Source organism: Hyaena hyaena, unplaced genomic scaffold, assembly GCF_003009895.1.
Source record: "Hyaena hyaena isolate Hyena2069 unplaced genomic scaffold, ASM300989v1 scaffold_126, whole genome shotgun sequence".
NCBI lineage: Eukaryota > Metazoa > Chordata > Mammalia > Carnivora > Hyaenidae > Hyaena > Hyaena hyaena.
This window is the reverse complement of record NW_024080759.1, coordinates 2,250,831-2,270,004: the sequence shown is the minus strand read 5'-3', so window position 1 is coordinate 2,270,004 and position 19,174 is coordinate 2,250,831. Positions and strand designations below refer to the sequence as shown.

Here is a 19,174-nt window from a genome sequence, read left to right as displayed (position 1 = left end):
TACTGTTACAGTATTTTGTTCATCTAGCTTATTCAAAGATGTTTATTATCCCATATTATTATCTTAATTTAAATCAAATTTAAGTATCCAGGCTTATTTTCTGTCCTTTATTATTTTTCTTCACCTGCTCTTAGGCATTATTATTTTATCCTATCAATTTTGAAATGGTTGTCGTCAATCATCATAACATTTTGTGAGTGTTCAAAATGAAGTCATCAGATATGCTATGGTCAAAAATACTAATGCAAAAGAGGAGAGGGGAAAAATATGTAGACTCCAATATATATCACTGGATAAGATGAAACAAAGTATACATAGTATACTCTGGCTAAAATTTACCAGTAAGGAGAGTAGAAATGAGTAAATGGAGGAAAATACAGGATCTAATGGATCTTCTATCCCAGAGAGGTTTAGCACAGAGATGATTTTGTGGATTAGTATTATCTGTGATATAAGGGATTATAGATATTGAGTTATGGATTATATCCATATATATTACACCCATAGCTGTATGTTACATCCTTATCCTGCATATATTACATCCACTGCTTCAAGGCTCAATACTCACACTTGAATGTATGTGGCCTGCAACCTTGAGCAGAAAAATTTCCCATAGCTCACTCCCGTAATTCACTCTAAGATTGAGATACACACATGCACACAATTATACTATCAGTTTCACATGAAAACTTCTTTGTCTTCAATAAAGATTATAGTGAAAGCACATAGGCTGTCTTCCAGAAACTGTTTTTGCAAGGTGCAAAAGAATGCAGTTCAACAGAATAATAAAAATAGACCTGAGCAAAGAGGAAATTTAGTAAGTAAAGACTGGAATAAAATGAGAAGACACCTATAAGAGTTGGCCAGAAACTCATCTCTGAGCTTTGTGCAACCAGCCAGAGAAACAACACTAAGATTTTCAGTGTCCATCATTCCATCAGAAAAAGCACAATTTCCTGCCCTCCAGATGCCTTTTTACAGATAGCTGTGATATGATAGACAACATTCTGAAATCTGAGGAACACTCAAATCAGTTCAGATGTGGTTGTCTTATCTTAGTGTCTGCCTCAAGATTCAGAGAGGCAGAATTATTTCCTATTTCTAATATATGCCTAGGGCAGGATCCCTTCTATACCATTCCTGCTGCTTGATGATCTGAACTGTGATTAATGACCTCTCATGAGAGGGACTGTACCAGCTTTAGAGGCAATGGATTCTTGAAATTTTGGACCCTTGACTGTATGTTTTAAAAGGAAACACCTTCTTGAGCTTGCCCTCATGGCTCCAGCCTTTAATTTTGAATAAAAATAATAAAACCATTAGCCAAGTTTGATTCAAAGTATAAAGACAGTAATGAAAGACAAATAGGAGTTTGTTACAAAACCGTTAGTTATCTAGTTCTTAGGGTCATAAACTGAAAGCGTCTAACCTTGTTTGTCCATAGGAGTCCTTCAGAGGTTTATAGACATCTGCTTGACTGCATAGTTCTTCTCTTCTTGCGGTCATACTTTTTCTTTTTGCTCCATTGCTGATCTTCCTGTCTCATCCTTCCCCCACTCCTGCACCTCCCCCCCACCATTAAGGTCTGAGTTCATAATGAGCAGGAGCTGTCATTCATTTTGTCCCTATTCCTGTGGCTTGAAAAAGTGACTGAATCCCTTCACCATCCTACACATAGTCTCCTGAACAGATAAATTTGTGTCCTTTCCTATAAATGTGCCATCCGTAACTGGATGTGGACATGTCCCAAGGAGCCTGCAGGAGAGATGTGCACTCACATGTCTCCTTCTTCTTGTCATCTTGGTACTGACCTCAGTACAGCATAAGATCACCTGGGCTTCGGAACAGCTTTGTCTCATGCATGGTTCACTCATCCTGCTCTTGAACCTAAGTCTTGAGCCTAAATCATTTCCCCAATGTGTTGCTGAGGTAACCTTATATAAGGCCCCACATTTATTCCTATTGTTTCTGTGTCATACAGGAAGCTCAATACTACAGTATGACAGTGTTTTTGTATTTTAATTTTATCATATAGATTATTTCAGTATTCATAGTGATTGAAGAATTTGAGCATGCCTTGTGTGTTATTTTTACATTATAGCTAATGTTTTTGGTTAGGATTGGGTCAAGATCAAAGTTCTCTGGCATTGTATTAGAAAGCTTTATAGGATGATATGTTTCCTTTAGCCATTTACAGACTTGAGAGAGTCAGCAGTTGCCCTGTGCCAGCCCCATTTCTGTGCTGATTATAATATCATGGGGGACTTCTAATACACATGCCTCACTGGAGTCTAGACACACTGCATTTCCATGGTTACGCTGCCACAGACAGAAATTAGAACAGCTTAACATGACTTTTCTTTGGTGGGCCCCTTTTTGGTTCTCACAGATCATTTCTTGGATAAAATCCTTTTAAGAATCTCACCTAAGATCTATGTCTAGCTCTCTAGTTTATAATGTGAAGAGAGTCTACTTTCTTCTTTTCAAAAACAGCAATGGCATTTTCCTGCTTCCAGTTTTCTGTCACCTCTGCCATTCTCTGGTTCTCCAGAGAGCCCCACAACAGTTCCGTTTTCTCCGGTCCCTAGAACGTGATTGTCCAGATCAGGCGAGCTGAGATCATTGAAGGAAGCATGAACCCTAATTTCTCCCAGTCTCTTTGTTATATAATTACTCATTGGTGTTTTTTTTTTTTTCTTTTCTTTGCTGATGGGAAGAAGTAATATTATTCTGTGACTCTGAGTTTGATTCCTACAACTCCTTACATTGTCATGAGAACTACAAGAAAGTGAACAGAAGACCATATTAGGTTTAGAACTTGTCAGTGCTGTGGCATCCTTCCTCTGTCCAGTGTTGGTTGTGGTATTTGGAAACTGTTCCAGAGATGAGGGGCAGAGAAGTGTCTCACCCTCAGTTATGCGTGGGCACCGTGGTTGTCATTCTTCAGGCCAGCAGTGTTAGCGGTGGCTTGCAATGCCTTCCAGACTTGAGGAATCTGAGAATAAAAAAACAACATCCCTGCCTAGGAAAATGTCTCTTGCTGAGTACTAGTTTCTTCTACGAATTTATTAGCTCTTCACAGCATCTTCCTGTGGACTTTGGTGTTGCTATTCCATCACTTGCATCTTGCTATATTTGGCCTTGATCTGATTCATATTTTGCTGCCTCAGCTGGGTGATGAGGCACTAATGGTCAATAACCCTGCCTTATGCCTGTATCCCCTTATGTGGGCAGAGTGGTATTCGGAAAATGCTCATCTAATATTGCTTCTGGACAGTCAGAATCATCAAAATAAATATTGTGAAATTAAGTGTGGTACACTTACAGTAATGTAATAAAATAGCAATAATATAATTCTATAACTTTTGGGGCACCTGGGTGGCTCATTCGGTTAAGCATCCAACTTTGGCTAAGGTTCGTGGGTTTGAGCCCCATGTCAGGCTCTGTGCTGACCACTTAGATCCTGGAGCCTGCTTCAGATTCTGTCACTCTTTCTGCTCTTCTCTTGTTCATGCTCTCTCTCTCAAAAACAAATTAAAAAAAAAATTCTATATCTTTCAGTGAGTCTCCTCCTACTTATATAAACAATGAAAATTCCCCAGTGATGTTTCTTTTCTTTCCCCTTTTCTCAAACTCTCTTTGTTCATTGAATTTGTTTCTTTTTTCCTTACACATTGGTATTTCATGATATTTTACTCTTGACATTTAAAATTTTTGATTCTTGGCATTATTTGTTTCACTGTTGCATAGTAACATTTTTGTTCTCTGCAACCATCTGCTTATTTTAAGGTGTGTAGTTTTTCAGTGGCATAGAATACTTTCATATCTTTACTTGCCTTAAATGTTAATCTGAGATCTTTTGTGTGGCATTTGTTTCTTCATAGACTTCATATCTTGTTTTTAGTGAGTACTTGGTAAATATAGAAATGGGCTGTTTTATTCAGTTGAAGATATCTTAAGTGTATTTTATAGTTCAGTGAGCCTACCACATATACTAAAAAATAAAGATTACCATAAAATCCTTCCATTGTGCTAAAGAAAGTATTAGTAAGCCCCTTTTTAATGAGGAAAGTGAGGCTCAACAAGGTGGTAACTTGTACAAGAGCATTTAGGTTTTGATCCTAGACCCCCTTACTCTAAGACTGAAGGAATCTTCCGCTCATACTTGAGGAGGTCCTCCCACCTTGAAGGCAAGGCTCTACCCTGAGCCTTGGCCACCATAGAAATGAACGATAGAGAATTCACTTGCCAGAGCAGGCATGCAGACTCCTCAAGAAGCAGGTGTGCGGGAACATGCAGAGGCTTATCACATTCACTGCCCGTTTCTGCTTATTAATCTGACAACAATAAAACAAGCACTGTTAGAAGTCTGGAACTTAAATCTACCTTCACTTAATGTAAAAGTCAGAAGAGTGAAGATGAGAGACAGAGAGAGGCTCAGGTGACACACATCTTCCCTTGTCTTGCAGGTTATGATTTTAGACAGAAACAGCAAGCTGATATTGAAATTTGAGGGAATGGGAGGGATCCCCAGATCATACTATGGAATTAAACATTGTGGAAGTTGATAAAAAAATTGAAATGTAACAGTAGTGTAATTTTGAGGAGAAATCTTTGAAAAATATCAAGAATACTTTTTATGGTCTGAGACATCCATATATGATATACAGAGTAACACATTGAACAAATAAGGTCTCATGAGCATCATAGCACTTGGTGAGATTTGCTTAATGACTGGAATGAGACGTGGAAAACATGGTCAGTCCTTCATTTATATATTCATTTATTCAGCAAACATGTATTGAATACCTATTACATATGTCAAGCACTAGGCTAGTCTCATGGTATGAGAGACTGCTGTGTAATTAAGTTATTTAATAAGGTATAGCATTTTAGGTGGGAATCTTTTCCCAGTCTTTTCCAAATTTATGAAAAGTCTATATCAGGTCAGGTAATTGGTCTGGCAAGCACACCACTCTCAGTGTGTTATCTGAGGAGAAGCACCCCATCTCTTGCCAAGAACTCATTCTTCTGTTGGAAGCTATGAGTCTAAAAAATAGATCCTTTTTTTAAACACCATCTCCGTAGCCATTGTCATTTTGGATAATCAGATTCTTTTAAGGAAACCAAGCTAGCTGTAATACTCCACCAAAGATATCCTTGTTCTAGCCATTAATGCCTTCCGTTTCTTTTAAATACAGGAGACTTTTGTTTATTTTCAAGCCCAAGTTTTAAACCCTTTTTTTCCTATTACATAAGCCTCTTCTATAATCAGCACTTGCCTACTTGTAGATGTCTTGTGTGTACTTTATAAATAATAGTATTTATTATTATTTGTTTCATGATATAATCATATTTACTTTTTGGCTGTCTGATTAGAATATTCAGCGATTCAACAAGCTTCTAAAACCTTTATTGTCCTTAGTCTATTTTTAATTAACAGTCCTCCTCAACACTTTTATGTCATCTTTCCTATGATGTTGTTTATATATTTGTTTAGTATTCATTATTATTATTATTATTTTAGTTTTTAGTAGGACTAGCTGCTGTACTTTTGACCCTAAATGTCACTTTTAAAAATCCAATAGCTCTAAGGAGCTGTGATCTTTGTATGTAGAAGCCTGTGGTATTTCCCAGGAGCCGTCTGCAAATCCTCAGCCACTGCCTGTTCTGCACAGGAGCCTGTGAGCGCGTGTTAACTCTTTGCCTGCTTGCTTGCAGGAGGAATGCCCGCTCCTGAGCAGGCCTCACTGGTGGAGGAGGGCCAACCACAGACCCGCCAGGAAGCTGCCTCCACGGGCCCAGGCATGGAACCCGAGACCACAGCCACCACTATTCTAGCTTCCGTCAAGGAGCAGGTACATCCTATTACTGGAATTTGCAATCAATTATTTCTTCAATGCCTTTAAAAATTAATCTTTAGATGTGTTTTAAATTTGTCTAACGTCCTTGATGCCTTCACGTTTTTTAATTATAAGGTGTTTACATCCCTGAGTACATTGGGATGACTGGCATGTAGAGCCGCTCCAGGTGCCAGTCAGAATCGGAACATGCAGGATACTTGTGCGTCTGCAAGTAAGGACAACATCGATGGTGATTGGTGTCTCTGTCTCCCCCACATTGCAGATTGTGTGCATGCGTGCCAAGCTTTGTGCAGCATAGTTTACACCGCTGACTTTTCTGTCAGGGCTCTGGCGTCCCGAGGCCTGCAGTATACTTAGATATGTCCAACATTCTAACATTTTAATGTAGGTATTCTATAGGGTTGTCTCTGTATTTTTTGGATAAAGGCTGTATTTGTTGTGTTTGTCTGAATTGAAGTATATTCATTTTGTGAGCCAGTGTTCTAAAACCTGTCAAACTGTGCCAGTTTTCTTCAATGTCATGTTTATGTTGAGTTTTTAATAAAGGATACTATTTATCCTTCAAATGCAAGTAGCCTTCTAAATTAGATCTTAGCTGTTGTGCTTAGAGAAATTGGAACTCCTGAATTTAATTTCTTCAGATTTAAAAGCTTAATGAGGCAAGGGGCGCCTGGGTGGCTTAGTCGGTTAAGCGTCCGACTTTCGCTTAGGTCATGATCTCGCGGTTCGTGGGTTCAAGCCCCGCGTCGGGCTCTGTGCTGACTGCCAGCTCAGAGCCTGGAGCTTGCTTCAGTCTGTGACTCCCTCTCTCTCTGACCCTCCCCTGCTCATGCTCTCTCTCTCTCTCCTAGAAATAAATTAATTAATTAAAAAAAAATTTAAAAGCTTAATGAGGCAAATGTAAATTTGAAGCTCCACAGATAGCTTTCTTTTCTACCCCCTCCTTCAAAAATAAGACTTTTTCGACGCGCCTAGGTGGCTCAGTCGGTTAAGCCTCTGACTTTGGCTCAGGTCATGATCTCATGGTTCATGGGTTCGAGCCCCACGTCGGGCTCTGTGCTGACTGCCAGCTAAGATCCTGGAGCCTGCTTCAGATTCTGTGTCTCCCTCTCTCTCTCTGACCCTCTCCTGCTCACACTGTCTCTCTCGCGCGCGCTCTCTCTCTCTCAGAAATAAATAAAACATTAAAAAAATTTTAAAAATTAAGACTCTTTCTGTTGGATATAATTGAATAGTAATTTTTTTTAACAGCCTTACAGTTAAACCATTGGTTCTTCTCAAAAATTATAAACTTAGATGTATATTTGCTGGAATATTTTTTTTAAAAAACTCAGTAGCAGTTCAGATGACTGATTATGACAGAGAGAAAAAGAATATTCAATACCTCATTGTTTTACTGTTTTCTATAACTTAAAGCTAGTATGTAGAGTAAAAGAATATTCCAGAATGATATCTGACATTAGAGCTATGTTTTCAAGAAGAATGATTTCACAGCTTATTTTGGTAGCAGGATATCAAAATATTTTCCATTCCCTCACTAAAATTTGAGGTTTTTATTTTATTTTATTTTTTATTTATTTTTGAGAGAGAGAGAGACAGACAGCGTGAGCAGGGGAGGGTCGGAGAGAGAGGGAGATACAGAATCTGAAACAGGCTCCAGGCTCTGAGCTGGCTGTCAGCACAGAGCCCAATGCGGGACTCGAACCCACAAACCGTGAGATCATGACCTGAGCCGAAGTCGGACACTTAACTGACTGAGCCACCCAGGCGCCCCTAAAATTTGAGGTTTTTAAAACATTCCACAAACTAATCTGAGAATACAAAAAAAATTGTAGTCCGTATTGTTTTCATTTTCCACCGAACTCTAGGTTATCCAAGCTTCTTTCACCTTTGAGGAGGGAAAGAAAAAGGACTCTTCATATTTTACTTCATAGATGTCAAGATCTGACCCAAAGAGCTGTAAACTGAGAAGAGTGATTTATTGGGAGCTGTTAGTGTATACCACATTTTGGTGGACATGACATTAAGTTTATCAACATGCCCAGAACTCACTTAAAGCTAGAAACTGTGCTCCATAAATGTAGCTACAGGAACTTAGCATTTGTACCTTGAGACCATGTACCTTACATGATGAAGAAAATTAAAAGCCTGTTATGATTTTGACACTGGAATTTCTTGATGGCCTCAGATGACTTCAGCATTTTATGTTTTGGTGATAGTGTTCTGAATGACTATTTTGTAGGATATAGCAAGAAGGGTGCCTCCTTCTGAAGATAGCCAGAGGAATACAGATATTTGTTATTTATTAGAAGATTTAAAATACATATTCCAGGTTATTTAATTAGTAGGAGGATATACTGTACCCTTTTCTTCTATTCTTGTTCTAAGAATTTGAAGCCATTAATTTGTGTTTGCAGTTTTCATTCTTAATTTCTTGTAAAATTGTTTATCAGTGCTCAGCATTCAGCATTTTGTTCAATCCAAGACACCGTATCTATCTCTTGTTCCAAGATACTTACCTGATTTTAAATAGCTAACTCAAGCTTCCGCAGGATTTTTGTGCTATCAGGCAAGATACTCTAATTCCTTTATAATTGGGGTAGAAATTTCATAAGACCTTCCTGAAATGTCACTCCTTATCAACTGCCCATTGAGACAGAGAACAGAAAAATTAGGAATAAGAAGGCCAGTTACCATTCATCTTATATATTTGATTTGAAAATAACTAGTCAGAATGGGACATTCTTAATTGTGTTAGACTCAAATGAAACAGCTAATGTTAGATTATGTCCTTGATAATGTTTTATATCAAAAGAATATTCCTGGGTGGGATGTAAAATTATTTAAAAAATAAAAGCCTCACTACCATGCAACGTTCATAGCCATGGAGTAACATCAGCTTCTCTGCTGTCAAAGAAAAGACCTTGTTTGGTGGCAGCCGTGTCTCAGGAAGAATGTTTCCTTAGGGCCCAGAAGGAAGAGACACTTCAGTGCAACTGAGTAAGTGGCCTTGGTTCCTTTCACTACTTTCTGTGTGATCTTAGGAAGATGTCTTAATCTCTCTGTGTCTCAGATTCTCATCTGTAAAGTGGTGATAATGATAACGATTGAGGGCATTGAAGTAACTATTGTAAAATGCTCAGAGTGGTGCCTGGCACTTTATAGTAAGTACTCATGGTAAAGGCTAATATTAGTACTTTAATCAGCATTTCTACCTAAGAAGAAAAGCCTTCTCTTAGGAGGATGTGGTGGGTCTACTCTTAGGTATATATCAGGCGGGTGCCTGGGTGGCTCAGTCAGTTGGGTATCCGACTTCAGCCTAGGTCATGATCTCGCAGTCTGTGAGTTTAGGCCCCTCATTGGACTCTGTGCTGACAGCTTAGAACCTGGAGCCTGCTTTGGATTCTGTGTCTCCCTGTCTCTCTCTCAGCCCCACTCCCTCCCTCCCTCCCTCTCTCTCTCTCTCTCTCTCTCTCTCTCTCTCAAAAATAAATAAACATTTTTTAAAAAATTATATATCAGGATTCAGGGAACCTTCTTTGGATATTAATATGAAGACAGAACAACTTTCTGAATATTGAGCTCTATTTATACTGTGGTAGTGTTTTACTCCTACATGGCATTAAACTTTCAAAACTTCACCATGCTAGAACAGCTTTATGTATATTATCAGAAATAGAACATATGAAAATAAATTTTATCTACATGCTGACTTAGTGCAACCCAGACATAATGTCAAGGTGTATGGATAAAGAACTAGAGTAGTACCTCTTAACACGCACCTGAATATTGAGAGGGAAAGTCTGGGTTTTTGAGTAAAGTATATCCAGGCCACTAAAATACCTCAGAAGTACTTCCCCTGGACCATTCACAGTAAGTAGTATGGAAGGAAATAGCAAGCAACCAAAGCAGTCTTGTTAACCAAGCATTAGTCAGTTAATATCCAAAATTGGATTTTGGGTGTATAAAAACATTTAAATCTTCCTCTGCAGGGCCACCCTTTCCCTAGGGTCCCAAAGACAATAACTGTTCCTTATATACTTGACAGAATGCTAAGGTGCAGGTTATCTCCTTTTTGTGAACTGATAACCTTTTCCGTTGATTCCGTCACTTAGGTGCATACTTGTGCAGTTCTAGAAAAAATCCTTGCTCTTTGGCAGATAGAAAGAAGGAACCTACTTCTGTTCAAGTGCTGCCTCTTTTGTGAAGCTATTTGTACCCTAGCCTGAGGTCAGATCTCTCTCCTCCTCTCTAGCACTTTATCCCACTGCTTTGACTCTTACCGTATGCTTCTTTGGATTGGACAGTCAGCTACCTGAGGAGAGAGCCATGTTTTACATAGTGTTTCATGTGTATTACAGGCTCGTCTCCCAGCCCCTTTACTATATTAGACTTGTAATAAATGATTGCTCGGGAAGGGAGTGAATGAATAATACTGACTCTCAGATTACTTTGGCACCAGCTAATTGTCCTGTGAACATAATGGAACCTGTGGCCACATTCATAGAACACTACTAAGCCAGAGGATCTCACAGGCAGCACTTAGAAAACTAGTTACTCACCAGTGTATTTTTATCCTTCAGACAATTTGTATGTATCCATATTTATCTAGGAATTAAATCTGATCTCTGCATGGAACAAACTAAAATTTTATTTCCTGTTAATGGTTAGATAATGACATACGTGTTATAAATTTCATCTCCCATCTGTCCAACTTAGCTGAAAATTAAGTGTAGGGAATAGGAGGATATGATTTTCTTGGTAATGTCACAAAATATCCACCACCGTCATGTGTACCTGGTCATATAGAAAGAAATGAAGAAATCTCTTTAAGGATCATGTTTTAAAAGAAATAAAAATCATCCCATGGGAATGTGATCCTTGACCTCAAACTGAAATTACATGAAGAGCCAGGTAAACTTAAGCCACCAGTTGGCAGTAATCAGGATCAGCATGGGACAGGTTCTCCTACTCAACTCGACTCCCTCTAAGGATCCAGGAGTCCACAAGGACTGTAGATGTTGAAAACAAGGAATTTTTTTGTATCTTGTAGAGTTTTCAAATGTCTGGCAGATTTAAGAATGGTCTGGTGCCTAGCTTAAGATCTTACCCATAGTAAGATAGAAAAATATGGCCAAATGTGGTACCCTCTCAGGGTCCTGCCTCCTCCCATGAAAGGCTTAGACCTAAATGATTGATTTCTTTTTGAAGTGGGTGGTACATATTTGGATGCAAAAGAACTGGAATTTGATAAGACACTGGCTGCTCATTTAGAACTTTGCTGCCATCCCCTGCAACTTAGATGGGTCAGTGTGCTAACCTCACAGGCACAAAGAAAACAGTGAGCCAAGGATCATGTACAGACTGTTGATAAGAGCATATTGTAGGGTTTTTAAAAATATTTTATTTATTTTTGAGGTGGGGGGGACAGGGTGAGCATGGGAGGGTCAGAGAGAGAAGGAGACACAGAATCTGAAGACAGGCTCCAGGCTCTGAGCTAGCTGTCAGCACAGAGCCCAACACGGGGCTCGAACCCATGAACCATGGAATCATGACCTGAGCTGAAGTCGAATGCCTAACTGACTGAGCCACCCAGGTGCCCCTATAGTTTTTATAATTGATAGGATTTGATCTGGATTGTAGAAACACTCTTTAAAAGACCATATGGCCAATCATAGGGTTAACAAGGATATTTCATGGCTCTATATAGGATGCAAGTTGATTTGCATTCTGTAGATCACGCATAATTACATTACTACATTCTTTCATCTTCTGTCATATAGTTGCTTGCATAATTGAGACCTCTGTTTGAACTTGGCCATACTCAGGCTCTCTAACTTCCATTCTACTGTTTCCTCAAACCACAGTCTTTTATTTTTGGCTTCTGATTTAAGAAGTTTGAAAACCACATTTAAGGTTGAGGCCAATCCAGATAGCATGAAATTGTAAGCACAGAATATATTTGGTAAAACATGCTTATTTTACACATATTTTTCTTACTCTGGTAAAGTCCTAAATTAGTGTGTATACTTCTTTTGTTATCTTTGATGAGTGAAAATTGCAATGTTCTTTACTTGTGAGACTCTCCGAACCCTCAAGACTGTATTTTCTGACTTTAGTGAAAATTTCAATTCTACTTTCAGTGTGTCCGTATTAACTCAAGTGATATTTAAATATCAAAGAGAGAAATGAGAGTCATTAAAAATCCTTAATTTTTGAAGATAAAATAAGGAAATTTGAAGCCAACTGTGCCCTATTGATATTACTTCATTTTTACATGGATATGTTAGCTTCAGTAATTACACACCCTTCCTGTATGGCAGAATGCCCAGAACTGAACAAATTCCATTGCAATTATTTACTTTATTCCTCCGAAACTGAAACAACTCAACTGTTGTGCACCTGCCTTTGCAGTTTCCTTTTATTTGGTTCCTAAGTTTATTTACAATAAAATCATTCTCTGACACACCTCATCCACATGCAGAAGATGGAATTTTTATTTCAGTTGTAAACAAGCATAGTTTTTTGCTTAGCTAAAAGCACTATAAGAACAATGCCTAAAACTTGGCATTTTTCCTATGGTAACTTAGTAATTTTTCCTACTGGTAACTGAATTATCCTGGCGATTGTAATTACCGTGTAATGTATAGTGAAGTCTTCCATGCCTAAACTGCATCATCAAACACAAGGTAAGATTGGATCTTTTCTTCATGATTTCTGTGGGATCATCAAACTTTACAGCTTTATCTCCTTAATATTATGGCAGTGTGGTTCAAGATGAGGTCAGGTGGTCGAGTTCTGTGATACTATTTGGCCTGGATTCAAAAATTCTGAACGCTGAGACTTGGTTCTCAGATCAGTCTTCTTTAAGTTTTGTGTGCTGTGGTCAGAATGTAACATTTCTCTTCCATGTGTTCATGGTATAAGATATCGGCTATCTTCCACTTCAGGTATCTCTGTGTTTAAGGAATACAACAGAGTATGGCCAACAGGTTTATTCAGTATGTGAATGTATGCGAAATATTGTCTACAAAAACATAAAAAATTAGATTGCCAAGTTAGCTAGCAACAATTATATCCCTTTTGTGATAAAATGACCACCTGGGCCTGTTAGCAAAGTTCCCCAGTCTTCTGTGTCCCAGGAGTGCATACCGAATAACTGAGTATTTGTTCTAGTTGATTCAGTTGGAGATATCTTTTTAGGTTTATTGGGTGCAGCTTATTTTTGTGTTTGTTTTGTTTTGGGGTGTTTTTTTTGATCTGAAGAGCTCTTAAATTTCAGGAATTTGAACAGACTCAGTCTGGCTTTGCACACATAGCTATGTTACATATGTAGACATGAAATACGTAGGAGGTGCCCAAAAATATTTATTGTATTAATGAACTGGGAATGTAAAAATGCTTAAGATCCCCCTGTAGTTAGCTTTAGTCCTTGCTTTTAACTAAGTAAAAAATATTGATGGAAAGCCTCCTGTAAACCAAGCTCTCTGTCCAGAGAAGGGAGGGAGGGATGGTAAGAAGATTTACAAAGGTGATCTGTTCTGCACAGTTGCCACCTCAGAAGAGTGCAGAGACACAAACCATATTATATACTTTTATGTGCAGTAATTGGCATGGTATGAATATTCATTTATGGAACTACAAAATACAAGAATATGTACTTTTGCCCCCTTTTTATTTAAGCACTTTATAGATATGTATTCTGTTGTATCAGCTTTATGTAAATTTGTTACTTGGGCATCTTTAACTTCAGTTTTTACCATTGAATTCCTATTACCTTTCGTTTACATTTGAAAGTAGCGGAGTATTTTTCCTTTATTAACACTTAAAGCTAACTCTGATTTTGTATGTTTAAAATGATAATTTCGTTTTCAGTTGAATAACAGTTCCTGTTCAGAGTTAAATTATGAATATGTCGAATAATTTTTCCCCTGTACATGCAAAGTTGATGCTATTAAAGTTGAAATAAGTGACTGCTGAGTTGGTGAGATTAAATGGATGACAGGATCATTCAGCATTGAATTCCCTGCACTGCGTGATCGTTTTTCTTTTTAGAATCATTTCTGGAGAGAAAAATATTTTAGAAACATTCTTTTCCCCTCAGGTCTAACCCTGCAGTTACTCCATAGCTGTAGCAAAACAGTCTGTCTTCGTGTTGAGGCGCTCTCGATTTCTAAATTGCCATTTTTGTTACTTTTGCAGAAATGGGTCCATATGGTCTTGCTGCATCTGTTTATATGTTAGGGATGTATTGTTTCCAAAGTGATCAGATCTGCTTGTACCTCAGCAAAGTAATCTAGGTTATGATTATTGCATTTTAGGCATTCCGAAGGAAAATCATTTAAAATGTAAAGGTTTTTTTCCAAGTAGTTCAAAAACAAATCTGTCTTAGCTTAGAGAATCTTAAGAGTTTTTATGCACTCAAACCTTAATACAGGGGTTGCATGTAATAGAAACAATCTGCAAGCAAATTGAAAGAGCACATTATTGAAACTTGGAGACAAATGCATGTTATGCAATTCTATAGAAGTCATATTTCAGATATGAATGTGACTATCATAAATTGAAAGATAGTTTTGAAATCTCTTGGCCTTTGAAAGAAAATGTAATTTTCCTTTAACAATTGGAGTTCAAGACATTTTTTAATGTATAGGCTATTTAATTTATATTTTAATTTGCAGAATTTTATATATGAAAATTCCCACAGAGCATGACATCAGAAACGTATTCATCATGTGGTATCATTCTCCATACTACGAATAGGCCTGATTTGCAAGTTTTCCTAAGATCATTCCTAAAAGCCTAAGTCAAGATAAAGGTACATAGCCACTGCATAAGGCCTTGATTAAGCTATTCTAGGGGAATTAATGCTTACTATTTTAACTTTTATTTAGCATTTTCGCATTCTGTTATTCCTAGTTCTCTCCTTTGCAAGTATTTTCATAAAGTATTTCATTTAAAAACTAAAGAGGGGCGCCTGGGTGGCTTAGTCGGTTAAGCGTCCGACTTTTGCTTAGGTCATGATCTCACGGTTCGTGGGTTCGAGCCCCACATCGGGCTCTGTGCTGACTGCCAGCTCAGAGCCTGGAACCTGTTTCACTCTGTGACACCCTCTCTCTCTGACCCTCCCCTGCTCACGCTGTCTCTCTCTCTCTCCTAGAAATTAAAAAAATAAATAAATTAAAAAAAAAAAACAAAAAACTAAAGAGTCGGGCACCTGGGTTGCCCAGTCGGTTAAGTGTCCGTCCAGCTTTGGCTTTGGTCATGATCTCGTGGTCTGTGAGTTTGAGCCCTGAGTCAGGTTCTGTGCTGATGGCTCAGAACCTGGAACCTGCTTCAGATTCTGTGTCTCCTTGTTGCTCTACCCCTCCCTGGCTCGTGCTCTGTCTCTCTCACTCGCAAAAATAAATGAACATTAAAATAATAATAATAATAATAATAATAAACTAAAGAGTAATCTTGCCTTGCCCAAGTGCAGAGTAAATAGGCACCTCCTTATTTTATTCATGATCTTAGTTACCTCGTATGTTTCTTGCTTTAAAGCTATAATTGTTGTAAGGCGAGAAGTTTACTGGAGTTTTCCTATTGTCCCATTTTCTCATCTGTTTCTTAATAAGATGAATATTGTTTTCTTTATATAATGTAAGCTCTTAACAGCAGGATCTTGATTTTTCTTTTATTTTAGTTAGCAAAGTATGATGAAAACAGTGAATTCTTACTAAATTATTTTGTAGAAAAATGTATCTTAGTAATTGCTGCTGTTGACATTTTTTAAAAATTTTTTAAATGTTTGTTTATTTTTGAAAGAGAGAACACAGCAGGGAAGGGGCAGAGAGAGAGAAAGACACAGAATTTGAAATAGGATCCAGGCTCTGAGATGTCAGCACAGAGCCTGACACAGGGCTCAAACTCACAAACTTCGAGACCATGACCTGAGCCGAAGTCAGATGCTTAACCGACTGAGCCACCCAGGTGCCCTTGCTGTTGGCATTATTTTAAGCTGATTGATTAGAAGATTTGATGGTCTGTAGGTAAGAATAGGAAACATATTTGTATAATTATGCATACATGTAGCTTATTTGCAGTACAGAATAAGGAAAACCCATTTTACTAATGTGGAACCGTTTTATTTGGTTGATTTTTTTTTTTTTAATTTCTGAATCCTTAATAAAATGTTTGATTTCCCATTGAAAGGGATGAAGAACTCACCTTGTTGTCAGAGTTGGAGAGTTCTCCTAACATAAGGCCAGTAGAACAAGTTTGAGAAGAACAGTCAATGGATCATCCATACCGGGTCTGCCCTTTGTGATCACAGAGACCAACCCCACATTGCTTTACCCAGTTTGCCACTTGTTAGTATAGCCAGACTGCTATTTGTTCTCTGCATACCATCACCGCTACTACCACCACTACAACTGGAAACCAGCGAAAATTTTAGAAAAGCTCTTGTCATAAGGATAGGTTATAAGAGGGGCACCTGGGTTGCTCAGTCAGTTAAGTATCCGACTTCGGCTCAGGTCATTATTGCATGGTCTGTGGGTTCAAGCCCCTTGTCAGGCTCTGTGCTGGATTCTGTGTATCCCTCTCTCTGCTCCTACCGGATTCATGCTGTCTCTCTCTGTCTCTCAAAAATAAAAGTTAAAAAAATTTTTTTAAAAAGGATAGGTTATAAGAATCTATGAACTCTATGGAATAGAAATCTGTTAGGAGACTAATAGCTAACATTTATTATTACTTCCTATGTGCCTTGTGCTAAGTGCTTTGCATGGAAGATCTCCTATACTCCTTAGTACATCTTTTTTTTTTTTTTTTTACAAATAGTTTATTATCAAATTAGTTTCCACATAACACCCAGTGCTCATCTCCACAAGTGCCCTCCTCTATGCCCACCCGCCCTCCCTCCCACATCCATCAGTCCTCAGTTTTTGTCAGCATTCAAGAGTCTCTCATGGTTTGCCTCTCTCCCTTTCCCCCACCATTTCCGCCCTTCTTCTCCCCCTTGTTCCTCCGTCAAGTTCCTCCTAATCCTCCTATACGTGCAAACATATGATATTTGTCCTTCTCTGCCTGACTTATTTCGCTCAGCATAACACCCTCAAGGTCCATCCATGTTGCTACACATGGCCAGATTTCATTGTTTCTCATTGCCATGTAGTATTCCATGGTATAGATAAACCACATCTTCTTGATCCATTCATCTGTTGATGGACACTTAGGCTCTTTCCATGTTTTAGCTATTGTGGAGAGTGCTGCTATGAACATTGGGGTACATGTGCTCCTATGCCTCAGCATTTCTGTATCCCTTGGGTAAATTCCTAGCAGTGCTATTGCTGGGTCATAAGGGAGTTCTATTGTTAGTTTCCTGAGGAACCTCCACACTGTTTTCCAGAGGGGCTGTACCAGTTTACATTCCCACCAACAGTGTAGGAGGGTGCCCGTTTCTCCACATCCTCGCCAGCATCTAGAGTTCTCTGATTTGCTCATTTTAGCCACTCTGACTGGCGTGAGGTGGTATCTCAGTGTGGTTTTGATTTGTATTTCCCTGATGAGGAGGGATGCTGAGCATCGTTTCATGTGTCTGTTGGCCATCTGGATGTCCTCTTTGGAGAAGTGTCTGTTCATGTCTTCTGCCCATTTCTTCACTGGGTTGTTTGTTTTTCGGGCGTGTAGTTTGGTGAGTTCCTTATAGATTCTGGATATTAACCCTTTATCTGATATGTCATTTGCAACTATCTTTTCCCATTCCGTTGGTTGCCTATTAATTTTCTGGGTTGTTTCCTTGGCTGTGCAGAAGCTTTTAATCTTGATGAGGTCCCAACAGTTTATTTTTGCTCTTGATTCCCTTGCTTTTGGGGATGTGTCAAGTAAGAAGTTGCTGCGGTGGAGGTCAAGGAGGTTGTTTCCTGCTTTCTCCTCTAGGGTGTTGATAGTTTCCTGTCTCACGTTCAGGTCCTTTATCCATTTTGAGTTGATTTTTGTGCATGGTGTGAGAAAATGATCTAGTTTCATTCTTCTGCATGTTGCTGTCCAGTTCTCCCAACACCATCTGTTAAAAAGGCTGTCTTTTTTCCATTGGATATTCTTTCCTGCTTTGTCAAAGATCAGTTGGCTGTATACTTTTGGGTCCACTTCTGAGTTCTCAATTCTGTTCCATTGGTCTATGTGTCTGTTTTTGTGCCAATACCATACTGTCTTGAGGATGACAGCTTTGTAGTAGAGGCTGAAGTCTGGGATGGTGATACCTCCCGTTTTGGTTTTATTTTTCAGTATTACTTTGGCTATTCGGGGTCTTTTGTGGTTCCATACAAATTTTTGGATAGTTTGTTCTAGTTTTGAGAAGTATGCTGGTGCAATTTTGATTGGAATTGCATTGAATGTGTAGAGTGCTTTAGGTAGTAATGACATCTTAACTATATTTATTCTTCCTATCCATGAGCATGGAATGTTTTTCCATTTCTTTGTGTCTTCTTCAATTTCCTTCATAAGTTTTCTATAGTTTTCATCATACAGATCTCTTGTATCCTTGGTTAGGTTTATTCCTAGGTATTTTATGGTTTTTTGTGCAATTGTGAATGGGATCATCTTCATGAGTTGATGCTTTGAAAATATCTTTTTTTTTCTACTGAACATCTAATCCCAGTTTCTTTGTCCCATGCATTTTCCCACCTCAGGAGATGTGGTGGGAAATATATATAGTCTTACACGATACAGGTAAATTGTTTTAGTAAATTGTTTTTAATCCTTAAATTAGCCACGACATTTTCTGTTGCTTTTAACCTAAAGCCCTGAATTATTTAGATAGCTGTTATTATTGCCCCTATTTACAGGGAAACTGAAACTCAGGAAAGTTAATTAATTTGCCCAAACTTACACAGTGAATAAGTAGGGAATCTAGGATTCATATCTAGGCAGTTATGTTATAGAGATGTTTACCAAACTATTAAAATCTGCAGTGGAGTCAAGAAAGAGAAGAGTGGATACAGAGGACAAGTGAATCACTGGCAGTGACAGAATTGAGAAGTTATCTTGGAATATGAAGGAAAAGAATGAAAAGGATATGATAAATGTTACTAGACATGGAGCCTGTAGAAAATAAATCTAATTTGGGGCACCTGGGTGGCTTAGTCGGTTAAGTGTCCGACTTTCGCTTAGGTCATGATCTCACGGTTCGTGGGTTCGAGCCCCGCGTCGGACTCTGTGCTGACTGCCAGCTCAGAGCCTGGAGCCTGTTTCAGAGTCTGTGTTTCCCTCTCTCTCTGACCCTCCCCTGCTCACGCTGTCTCTCTCTCTCCTAGAAATAAATAAAACAT

General features: G+C 38.5%; 1 protein-coding gene across 8 annotated transcripts in view; it reads left to right on the top strand.

Annotated features, from left to right (window-relative positions):
- The window catches only part of PKP4 (plakophilin 4), a 245,292-nt gene that overhangs the window by 70,754 nt on the left and 155,364 nt on the right, over window positions 1-19,174 (top strand). For 7 of the 8 annotated variants that reach the window (XM_039237527.1, XM_039237526.1, XM_039237532.1 and 4 more), the window contains exon 2: window positions 5,722-5,858. In XM_039237527.1, coding sequence (XP_039093458.1) covers window positions 5,727-5,858 — 132 coding nt within the window. In that variant the 5' untranslated portion in view covers window positions 5,722-5,726. Of the gene's footprint in view, window positions 1-5,721; window positions 5,859-6,047; window positions 6,076-19,174 lie in introns of those variants that run through there. The other variant, XM_039237531.1, reaches the window with a different exon arrangement.